At 40.5% G+C, this 12,507-nt stretch overlaps 1 protein-coding gene across 1 annotated transcript in view; it reads left to right on the top strand.

Moving 5' to 3' along the window:
- tmem131l (transmembrane 131 like) overlaps window positions 1–12,507 on the top strand; it is a 32,983-nt gene that overhangs the window by 1,755 nt on the left and 18,721 nt on the right. The window contains exons 3-4 of the mRNA XM_079219797.1: window positions 2,327–2,370; window positions 10,695–10,766. Coding sequence (XP_079075923.1) covers window positions 2,327–2,370; window positions 10,695–10,766 — 116 coding nt within the window. The remainder of the gene's footprint in view (window positions 1–2,326; window positions 2,371–10,694; window positions 10,767–12,507) is intronic.

Raw genomic sequence — 12,507 nt, 5'->3', positions numbered from 1 at the left:
TTTTGTGATTTTCGCTGCTACGTTTCGCCCATTTTTTGAAACGCTTGTTTTTATCGGCCCACAGCAGTAATTACAAACACACATGCCCAGACCAGAGATAATCATCCTTGATTCAACATTGAGGATAATTCTTATTTGTTGGGTTGATTTAAAATAGCGGGACAGTTTAAAGGAAGGGGACAGGGGGTTATAACAGTGTTGGGTCATGTTTTTTCTGCAGACCAATTGTCAGATTGCAGAATTGTTGACATTGTTTGGTGTCATGTTTAGATAGGCAGTGGTGAATGGAATAATCGTCTCAGTTGCATGGGCTGTGTGAAATAGAGCGTGACATGGATGTCTTTTATCTGCTTCCCAGGGCTGCTGCTGGTCAGCTGGATTAGTAGGGTACTGTACATTGCTGCAGGCACACTGGAGTGGTGAGGCAGGAGTCAGATACAGTCACAGTATGCCATGAGGCGTTGCTAAAAAAAAGGAAAAAACGGTTATCAAATTTGGGCAGCAGAGATCATAATTGAGTAAATATTGTGTCCAGAACCAGAGCTTGTAATTGTTGCCATTTTCATCGCATGCCTTTTACTTAGGACTTGTGTTTTTTACTTGAGGATCATGTGTTTGTATTGGCTGCATGTCTACATAGGTGAACCCAGTCCCCTAGAGATTGTTAGATCATTGTAGTTCAGGTTTTCATCTCTTTCTTCTGCATATTTGAGCATCCTGTCTTCTACACAGGGCCCTGTAATGGGTTTCCAATCCCTGCTTTGACTTTAAAGTCCCTGCAAATAGAATCCAATTAATTTACAAATGGTACTGCTTTTGAATATTCCTGCTGCTTTAAGGGCTCACCTGCGGCAACAGCATGTGTTCTGTCATTGTTGTGCTTAATCAGCCTGAAAATCTGTTTTGTCTCGTTCACTTAGGCCATCAACATGCCAAGCTTTAAAGCTGCTGGGGACATTGTTTGATATCATGCAGAATAACACACACATACACCAGCTGGAACTTTTCGATCTGCAATCCGTAACTTTTAGCCATGTTTAGACAACAGATGTGTGACTATGGATAGAATAATACTTTTCTTTATATTGCAGTATATAGATGACTTAGTAAATTATCCTTAAGTTTACTTAAGATACTGTTAATATATCACAACTATAAATAAGGAATGTCAGTTTTGGTCTTTTCCAGGAATTATGATACCTCATTTATCACATATTGATAAATCCTATTAAAAAATGTTGTAAAGCCATCATTGCCATTAACCAGTCCTGATCTGTGATTTATAGCATTTTCTGCAATGGCTTCATTTAACCAATGACATTTAAGGGTTTGTTTCTGCCATTGTAGAAGCAATCTTATCTTTTCTGGTTGACAAATCTGTACCATGATGAAGCCACACGGCCCCAGATCGTTCCTATGGAAACTGTATGTTCTGTGTTTGAAGAGACCAAAGCGTATCTCTGTAGACCATGCATGCTGCACATCACCTACTGCAGTGGGCTCAGCAGTGTTTGTTCTGTTGTATTGTAAGTGTAATAGCCAATCATATTCAGTCTCTTACTCAGTAATCCACATTCAGTAAAAAGCTGTGTTCATGTTCATTGGTTAGGGGTTTCATGCAGTCCTGTTGCCCTTATTGTGAAACTGTGGAGAAGATTACCTCCAATTATCGCACAAATCAGGGTTTAATCCAAGACAGTCAGTCATTTGTCAATAATAACAATGATGCGGTGGGAATTATTATCTTATATCATTAACCAATGAATGAATGAAAAGACCAAGTTTGTAGAACATACTATATACAGTGCATACAAATTACCTTTTTAAAATCATGAAAAAACAGATTTCATATCCACGTTTTGTATTGCTATATCACACTGTAGCCTAAATACCAATTACAACAAGCTGTTTGTGTAGTCAGTAATCCTCGATGCACAGGGTGAGATCATGTACAACAAACTGAACGTTTTATTCTGAGATCTACAATGTCCTCCGCCAACACTGGCAGAAATTGCTGCTTGCTGTCTAACCCTTTGAGTCAGGATGGAAAAAATGAAATGGCAGTTGTAGTTTCTCAAGGCTATTCCAGTTTTCTGCTTGGATTTCCTGGTTTATTTTCAGTGAACTCAGATTGTATGCAAAATAAAACCTTTTGACATTTCAAGAAATATAATGCAGATTTTTCTTTTGCCCCACCACTAGACTTGCAACCCACAGAGCCTCCTGATGTTCATCTTTCTAGGCCACCGAGTGAATGTAGAATAAATAGGTTGCGTTGTGCTGTTTTGACCATATTGACTAAAGTGTATTTTTATTTCCGTTTCAGGTGGAGAAGGAACGAAGAAAAGATGTTTTTCCACTAGAAGAAGGGTGAGCGTTCTTTCTAGTTTCTAAATCTTCTGTGGTGAAAGCATGAAACAGATTCTCTTCTGTGGAGTTCTTTACACATTTGTAAAGCATTACACATTCATGACAGCGACCCAAGATGGAAAGGTGTTATAGAAATGTAAACCTCACTTTGCTAGTTCAAATATTGGTCAGCGAAAGACACATATACATCCTGCCGTTTCAAAAGAATATTTAGAGTCAGATGAAGTTAATTAAAGGTTTCCACCTGTTCATGAGTGGCACATGGGATCAGAATATGTAGAGACTTTCCACCAAGCCACATAATTACCAACAAACCCCAAACCAGCATAGAGATTGCATCATACTGAAGTGTTTTCTCGTGTTTAGTGAAGTCTAGAATTATACAGTAAGACGGAATGAAAGCAGGGCTGTGTTGTGGGCTTGTGTCTAGTACAGACAAGACATTTTCATTTAATGTGAACATATTCAACAAACTACAACTTATCGTAGAGCTCCGTTAAGTGGTTTATTTGATATGCACAGTTAAACTGTAGCTGTGGGGTGGCGTGTTTCTGTATTCCCACAGACAAATCCCGAGCTGCGGTTTCAGTTTTATAGGACTGCAGGTTTCTAAAAAGGCTTTTTAAAGTCCTCCACTGTATGCAGGCGATGTTGTGTTGGTGAGTGAGGGGGTGTGTGACAGAGAGAGTTTTGGGGGCGTGTGTTACGAGAGGCACAGAACCAAATTCCTGACTAATTTTAGAACTCCTTGAAAGAAAAAGGAGGGTAGGCCCGTCTCTGCCAGCTGTTTTTGTTCCAGCAGGAAAAATTGTTCGGAAAATAGACGTTTGCAGCAAAAGAACAAAAAGTCACGGTGTTATTTAGTAAAAACTTCCTCAGAAACAGGGCAACCTTTAGGCTTGTTTAGCCTTCTTCCTTTTTTTAAGTCACATATTATTCGAGCATTAGTGCTTGCTTCTGCTCCTTGTTTATCTTTCTAGAGAAGTAATGCAAAGAAAAGACCCAAGCCCATCATGGACATAAACTGCCTTCATATGTTCCCAAAACCTTAAGTGTTCCTGGTCTGGATGTTAATACCCTTTTCTTTTTTTAAAGGAGCAATATACAACACTCGGAGCATTAAAATAGCAGCAAACACCTATTTTCTATGTCAAAATATAGTGCAGTAATGTCTCGCTGACCAGAGAATGGACTCGCTCTTCCTCTGTGTGTGTTGTAATCCGAGCTTCTACGTTCTTTGCTGACATAGCCGCTCTGCACTGCTCACACACTGCGGTTACAGGTGATCACGCCGTCCCGACCAACTGCCGTTGTCGCAAAAGAGTTGCGCCCAACTTCCAGCTCCCCGTCGGATAAACCCTGTTGGCGCTGTCTGCGCGTTTGCCGTTGTTTGCAGTGAGCTGCAAGCCGCGTTGAGAGGCAATAGAAATGCTCCCAATCTCGTTGTGCACTTTTTAACAAATACCTGCTGTGGTATTGCAATACACATTGTGAAAACCATGATGTTATATAACCCAACATGACAGTAGCACACGGTTGCAATAGAAAGGAAATTACTTTTAATGTGCAAATTCAAAGACGAGTGCTAGTGCAGCCTTGCAAATAACGTCATCTCCCGCAGTCGTATGTCAGAGCTCCAAGACTGAACGAGTCTGAACAAGTCTGAATAAAACAATGGATCATCTCAATTTAGGCTTGGAGACAGAACGCTGGCATTTCAATCTTGGGTGCAGTGTTTAATACGGTGGTTGTTTACTAGCAAAGTAGGATCAAATTATATGAAGTTGTGTTATTAAGGAAAATGTAGGATTCAGTGTTTCTAGAGCTTGACCCATATCAAAGAATAAAAGTGAGATTTTTTTCTCTTTATCTCTTGTTATTTCCCCCACTTTATGAAAGGGCAATATTAATTGCCAGAGTTCTCCTCTGAAGGCGCAAAGCTTTCAGTCTTGATATGAAGTTCATCGGGGTCACACGCAGCCAACTGTTGCTGAACAGTGTGGGAATACGGCTATTTTTAAGTCCAGGGAGGTGAGAGGCAAAGGAGGCTTCGTAGTGCTGGTTGACCTCAAGACCTCCAGAGCTGTGGGCTGGGAGGCGCCTCCTGCCAGGGTTATCAGGCACTTGGCAGGCCTGCCATCACTCTCACCCAGCCTAAAAAGCAAAGCCGATACAGAGGTTAATGAATATCCCTGTCTGAGTCCAGTCTTCTGTCACAATGGCTTAGCTTCATGTTTCTTTTGAGTTCTTTTCATTTTTTTTTACTTTAATCTCAGCCCACAATATTTTCCTTGTTGCATCATTCTGTGGATTTAAAGACTATCTTCCTAACGGACCTCTTTACTGCAGTTTGGGGTTAATGCTCTGGCCCATGTGGTTTTAATTCCACGGTTCCTCTTATTGTTTCCTTGTCTTCTCCTAACACTCGTGGAACCAGTTGACCTTAACTCTCCACCGGCCCTAGCCTCTCCCCCGGAGCACGGCTGAGGTCACGGCTAACATTGACTTTATTTGAGTTAGATCCAGGGGATCAAATAGCGCCAAACATAACTTGTTATTTTTGTGCTGTGGCTGTGGACAGAACCCCTTTGGACCACAGCTCAGTTGCATGCTTGTTCCGAGGCGAACATTTTCAGAAAGCCCAGCTGCTGTTGAATTTAGAGAAAACTGAGTTAGAAATACATACCCCAAGGTAAAAGCCCTCTTCTGGCTTTATAGAAGCACATCAAAACCTGACACTGGATATTAAAACATAGTTTTACACCTGCATTAATCAGCGTATGTACATTGGATGCTGTCTTTTATTTCAGATCATAATCTTAATGTGCTTTTACCGAGATATGCGGCTATGTGATGTTGAAACTGTTGACCTTAGATTTCAAACAACATTGCCAGATCTGCAGATATCAACTGTCTGCCGAGGCAGACGACCTCATTTCCCCTTCACACAAAACGCTGTACTGTTTGACAAGTTATGAATTAACAGAAAATTAGAACGGCAGAGACCTTGAGAGAGATTGAATAACTTGTTATGCAATAGAAGAGACAGTGTCCCTCTTATCAAGTCAAACACCACTGCCAGCTTGTTTGTGCTTTGTGTTGTAGAATTGCATATCTTATCATTCACTTTGCTTGCCCGTCACACAGAAATCCATCTTTTCAGGCTTCAAGTAATGGCTTTGTGATCAGTAAACGGACTAGATTGTTAATTTCACAGGCGGTTATCCACGAGGCAGTAAGCAAGCAAAACACTGAATGCTCTTCTTCTAAGGTCTCGCTAGTTGTGTAGACCACAGTGAAAAATCTTATTTAGGGCTGCAACTAACGATTATTTTAATAATCGATTAATCGGTTGATTATTTTTTCGATTAATCGATGAATCGGATAAAAAAATGTTTTTATCAAAAAAGCGTTCATTTCCAACCCTTTATTCAAAAACAGAAGTGACGGTGCAAAACATCTTCAGAAAGCACAAACAGGTTGCTCCTTGAACATCCCTGAGCTGTTAATTAAAACAACAAAATGGACTAACACTAAAAACATACACATCTATGCTTTACATCTGCCAAATGTGAGCCCTTTTTACTGTAATTGATCCCTCCAGAGGCTGCATTTACATACCCTGCTTTATCAATATGTATGAAATACTATATAGGGAAGCTGTACTGCTACATACAGAGCGTCCTCTTCCTTAAACTCTTTCATTCTGGGTCTCTTATGACCACGACGTCACGTTGTTGGCTAAGCCCAACTACGTGATTTGCTTCATTCTACTAAAAACCTGCAGCCAGATCCGCCGGTGTGCCGGTTTAACGTTAACGAGTGACAGCGTGAACTGAACCAGACCGGGGGGTGACGGCATGTTTCATCACGTTACGTTTTTTTACAAGCAAGACTGAACTGTAACGGAACATAACGGAACTTTAACGACAATACACAACCCAAACACGTTAGCTAACGCGATAGCAAGCTGACTAGCTTCCATTAAAAACAAGTTTGAGGAACATGAAGACGCTGATTGGCCAAGACGCGACTTGTCAAAGATCTTCTATTTTTGAGAACATCATAACCTCAGCTTTTCTCGTGTCTCACTCCAATCTCAGAAACGCTGGCCGGCTAGTTGCTCTGCTCCGCTCTTTTTTTTTCTTCTCCGCGATTTATTGCCCGGCGTAATAATCGCGCGACACAACGAATCGATAATGAAATTCGTTGCCAACACTTTTGATAATCGATTTTTTCGATTTGTTGTTGCAGCCCTAATCTTGTTAGCATCATACAATTAAATGGACAATGAAAGGATTTTTTAAAATCTTTATTTCATTCAGTTTAAATGGAAATGAGAGCAAAATTGCATCAAATATTGTAAGTGCCTCCCTCTCAAACAAGGGTGATAAAAGCATGTTTACTTCCTCAGTTTAAGTGCTTGTATGATCTACCTGTCTCAGTCATAATCATCCTTACTCTGGATTTAACCTCAATTAACTGAGATGCCCTGAGGATGGTGTTACTTGTTAATTCTGCAATAATCTAAATGATATTGATCTGATAGTAATTAGTATTAGTCAAATTAGTAGTATTATTAACAGTGAGGAACCAATGGTAAATTAAGGATGCTTTTTGGATGTTGGGGTGCATCTTCTTACACTTCTGCCATTTCTGTGGCTGTTATTCTACAGAGTTACACCCTAGTTTTGTATTCCCTAGTTTATTGCCGATGGACATCTAACATCACAACATTACATATCTCGAATGCTTGTTGGGACGCTGAAGCAGTGATCGGCCAGAGTGGAAAGAAGAAAAAGGGATGCTTTTCAGTTTTTAATTGTTGTCGATGCTTTTTAAATTTCTGCTGACTCAGCATTGACCCCTTTTTTCTTTTTTTCTTTCTTCCCGAGTCAATTTACCAGCCGCTCAGAAAGTGATTCATTTCAGTAGAGCTTTGGCACAGGTGGCGAGTTAACTATGTATGTAAATACAACCAGCAGACTGTTGCCATTCTTAACTTTCCTCTGCAGAAATAACTCTTCTCTGAAATCTACACCACCACTAATTCAAGTCTTAACCAGTGGTAGTTTACAGAACCTCACATAATTTATTCGTGCTTGATCCGTCCTATTTCTTTCAACAGTTGAATGTGTCAAATTTGTATTTTTGTCTCCCAGCTGTAGACTAGAAGCACTGTCCATTTAGGCACTAACCACATTAACCAAAACACAAGTTACATGTCTGTGCAACCCTGTCAGGCCTTCCTGTAGACTGTGGCTGACCCTACAGATGAACTGAGATCAGTCTGATATCCTGCACATTGTGACTTCATTGTTGGAACGTTTGCACTGGGCCAGCTGCAGCATCTCTGTCAACTATTATCAAGCCGTAGTCTGTTATATAATATGCAAACATGTAAGAATGTTTAATTATTTTAGAGAATAAGATGGATAAACTACAACAAATATTGTAGATAAGATTAGCAAATTAGATTGCTACCCATTCCCAACTTTATTATATAACCTTGTGTTTGCTAGTCTTCTATGTTGTGTGTGTGCATGTTAAAGCTTCTGTATTTGACATTTAGAGCATTCATGTAGCAGTAAACAACTATTTGCCCTGTAAAGACATAGTGGAGTAACGTCTACTCTTTGTGTGTTGTAATCCGAGCTCCGTCGTGTCTCGTTTACGTTGCCGGTCCGGCTGCACATACCTTTTTAGTGCACGTGAGCGAGCGTGCCCCACTGGTTAGCTCACGGCCGCCGTTCTGCACTGCTGTCATCCGGCAGTTGCAGCTGATAACGTCGTCCCAGCCCCTGTCGGCACTGTGCATGGTCCAATAACAGATTAAATGTTTTTCATTTAGAGTCTCGCAAATCCCACAGCTGCTTCCTTAAAGTTACTAGGAATTGCTCTTTGAGACGTGTCTCAGCAGGAGGAGAGTGCGTTAGAAATTGTTTATATGCATGGTTGAAACTGTAAAATGCGCCATAAGAATTCCCACTTTTTAGTTTTAAGAGATACAGCTGACTTTCAAATAAAATAATAAAAGAAAACGAAAGTGTCAGTTGGATATGTCAAAGGAGGGTTAACATCAGGGAGAACACGTATTTCATCAATGTATTAGTTGTGTTGTGTAAAGTGAGTTGCCTTAGGTCTTGAAGAAATTCTTTATTGCTGATGTTCACGTGTGTTTTGAAATCATGCAAGTTTGCAAGACTCGGCCTGCACAGCTCGCGTATCATGTTACCAAATGCACAACAGACGTTTTGAGTTAAGATGTAGTCTGAAAGAAACATTTTACACTATAAGTGTAATTTGTTATCTAGTCTGTATGCTGTGTAAATAAGATGAGCTTGATTGGAAAATACTATTTAAAAGCAATGAAGGATTGCTTTTAAGTCTGTATGTGGCGTTCCATCCTAATAAGTCTAAGTCTAAGTCTTTGAGCACTGAGTTTGTGATGGAGTATCCTTCTTGGTATTTTCTCAGATTCCCACCTGATATATTTATAATTGTTAGCCGCAGGGTCTCAGTTTTGGGAATCTTTACGTCAGTCAGTCTTGATTTTAAACAGACAAACCAGCCTTTTGATGAATGCCAAAATGTCATTAAAATAGCGATGACGATGCTTGAGAACACGCCGGTGGACCAGCCGATTGGTGCGCTTGGCAAGGAGCAATTTAAAGACATAGGCTCTATAGGAATATAATTAAATAAAACTGGAGTATTGAATCCTGTGAAGCACGAGGGGAAACTGAAAAGTGATCTCCTGAAAGATGGCGACATGAACTCTTGAGCTGCGCTCCTTAAACTTGCTTTCGTCTGTTGGTCAACAGCTGTGCGAGTCTTCTGTCAACGAGGTCCAGTCTTGCTTTCACTCACAAACACACATACACGTGCACACACACACGTGCACACGCACAACCTCGAATCAGCTGCTGCTTCTCTACTTCAAGGCACCCGTTCCCAGAGCTCATTAGCACAGGATGTCACACACACACAGTCACCAACAAAACACAGTGGAGCTCCAAAAGTAGCTGGAGAAACATTGGAGAGGAGAGTTTCCCATTTTAACCCCGACTTGTGGTTGGTTGCTTGTATTTAGCGTTTCCTATATCTTGTGCACAGCAACGTAGATTGTATATGCACCTGCTATATTGGTCTCCAGTGGCAAGTCCTTTATATGACATTGATATCTGCCTGTTGTGGGTTCAGTACATTCAACTCATAACTCATTAAAAAAAAAAACTGCATGGTTTTCCGCAGTTTTTCCTGGGCTGTATATAGCGCACAGTGCCTGTGTTGTGGAATCTCCATGTAAAGATATTGTCTCGCTCCGGTTGAGTTTGAAGAAGTCCAGCGAGGTCATGTCTTTGGCTGCAGCTCCAAATCTTCCCGAAAACCATTCCAACCTTTTTCCAAGTTGGAACAGATGCCATTGACAATACAGGGACAGTGAGGGTCGGCAGTCCCAAGGGGTCCATGCAGCATGAACTGAGACACCAGGTCGTACAGCTCTGGTTTCCTCCGTGGGTCAAGAAATGTCTGCGCTAATGATCTGATCAATGCTGTCAACAGTCTCATGCAGGAGCAGCAGTGTGTGTGTGGGTGTGGGTGTGTGTGTGTGTGTGTGTGTGTGTGTGTGTGTGGACAAGCCTCAATCCCCTCATCCCACCCTCAATACTCATGTGCACGATAGAACAGGTAGAATGGTGACAGTATTTAGTGGTGGGCGATTATGTAACATTAAAACTGCTGAGGCAAAAAAAGAGAACTCTTATGACTAACTATGTTAAGGCCGGCCCCTTGAACCCTTGTTCAGGCAAGTTTGGAGGATTGGAGGGTGAGACACACAAAAGCCCCAAACAAAAAAGTGGTTAATGATTGTTCAGAAACTATGCCACGCGTTGTACTGTATAATATTGTTGGCTTTAATCATTTATGTGATGATTTGTTTGTCTTTGTGTCAAATTTAAGTGTTATATAACCAAAGTAAGCCATTTGTTTGTAGTCTTTAGGCTTTGTTTGAATTCTTCTCCACGATCTCCAGTACTTTCCTGACCTTTTTGTGTAACGCTTATCTAATTCTGTGCTGGCATGATCATAGTCTCTTTGTTTAGGCAGCGAAGTTGGTGGTTTGAGAAGCAAGCTGAGGCAGTTTTAGTTTTGACTGTGATCTGTCACATGCTGTGGTGGAAAGGGGACATGGTATTCTTGTGTTAAGGTGTTCCTAAAACATCGAAAACATGGATGTTTTTATTCTTGTATAATTAAACCGATGACATTCAAATACTGTCTTTTGGACTCATGCTTATGTGCTTTCTTCCCTCCACCAGCTCCCCTCTATATACACGGGAGAATGGGAGGCCGTTGCATTTTCAGCCCCCAGCCTTGGAGTTCGGGACGCAGTAAGTACTGTTCTCACTTCCTAGTTTAATATGACCTGCTTCAACAAGCATAGATGTTGTTCATTTCGCCGTTTCCAATAACAAAATATACTTCATTTCGGCATCTCTTGTCTTGAGTGATGTGGAAAACTCCATTGAGTTAAAATAAGCCTGGCGTCATAGCAAAGGACCTGTTGCTGTGATAAATGCCACAGAAAGGGACCATTTCATACAGCAAGGGGCCCTTCAATCTCAAAGAACAGACAGGATATCCAAGTATGGCAGTAAGCTGCCTTTCCCAGCATCCAGACACATACTGGAGAGGGTTGACCTCAGTCAGAAGGGTTAACAACTTCACTGTTTGCCACCATACTGGCAAACAGAGCATATCAGACCTAATGCTGCGGTTGGACTGCAGTTCCCATTGCTCCAAACATACACAAAGAGCTCCTATTTTGTAGTACTTTGTATCATACATTTGGAATGTGGAAAGCAGGCAATTCACCCAAAAATCTAAAATAAGTGGGTAAATGTTTTGAGACCTTAATACAGCTTCAGGGAATTTGCAGTTGAGCTCAAAACAGGAATATGAATAGAAACATCCTCCACGTCAGCCTGTGGTTTCCTTGTTGCTGTTCCTACACGAACATTCGCCATTATACTATTCAATTACACCAGAAGTGTTGAGTAGTAAGTACATAATACATGTAATCCTGAAGATCTGACTAAATATCTTTTTTTAAAGACAATATCTGCAGCAGGCTACATTATGATGTGGTTAAGAAGAGATCCTGTTTGCCCATGCCCAAAAATGTGTTTGTGCTCATTAGGCAGAAGCAATGCAGTGTGACATTCATTCTACAACACTGCACACTGGACCAGTTTGATAGCCGTAACTGAAAAGTAAAAAATATGAAAGTACTTCATATACCTAAAGTGAAAGTAAGGCCAAACTCTCGTAGATGAACAGGAAGTGAAAGACGCATCAGTTGAGGCACCTCAAAAGGAAATGTCGAGAACGTGCAATGCTATGTTTTTCTACCTGAAATTGGCCTCTTAAATCTCAACAAATTTCTTACATTTTGCGTTCAAAAGTTCTCAAATTAAAGCTGAAATTTGCACGACTTCTATTCTATCATTAAATACATTTAATTGTTTCTGATTATTACACTCTACAGTGTACTTTTAGATTAGTTTGGGTGTCACCAGGCAAAATATGTGGAGTGGTGACAAGTCACTGTCAAAGATGATAGCAGCAATGACCAAACCCACAGAGCTAATCTGTGAGGCCTTTTCATCGCCTTATGTCCTTATTTGTATGTGTGGATGTACTTCTTACACTGAGGCCGTTCTCAGACAGACTTTTTTTTTGTTAGATTTGTTTTCCATCTATTGAAAGAGGCAAATAACTGAATTTCCTCTTTTGGCTTTCGAATATTGACAGAATGCAAAACACTAGTTATTGAGTGACTCGCTGATTGTATTGCAGTGACCGCATTACTCAGTTAATCTCCAACTTTCAAACACTGAAACATGGTGCATTTAAGTTTAATTTAATGTTTTTTAAATGTAATTCCCCCCCCCCAGTTTTGGCCATCTACATATTAAATGTAGATTATTATTATTTTGCATTAATTGCTGTGTTACACTGTTACACTTAGTAAGATCATAAATTAAAAATTCTTGATTGGTATTTTATATATTGCCTTGTGGAGAAATGTGACCTCACGTAAAATGGAACAGTTTGTTATGAAATGGTGCA

Source organism: Taurulus bubalis, assembly GCF_910589615.1.
Source record: "Taurulus bubalis genome assembly, chromosome: 6".
NCBI classification, from domain to species: domain Eukaryota; kingdom Metazoa; phylum Chordata; class Actinopteri; order Perciformes; family Cottidae; genus Taurulus; species Taurulus bubalis.
Note: the sequence above shows the minus strand (reverse complement) of the source record. Positions and strands in the feature narration are given on the sequence as shown.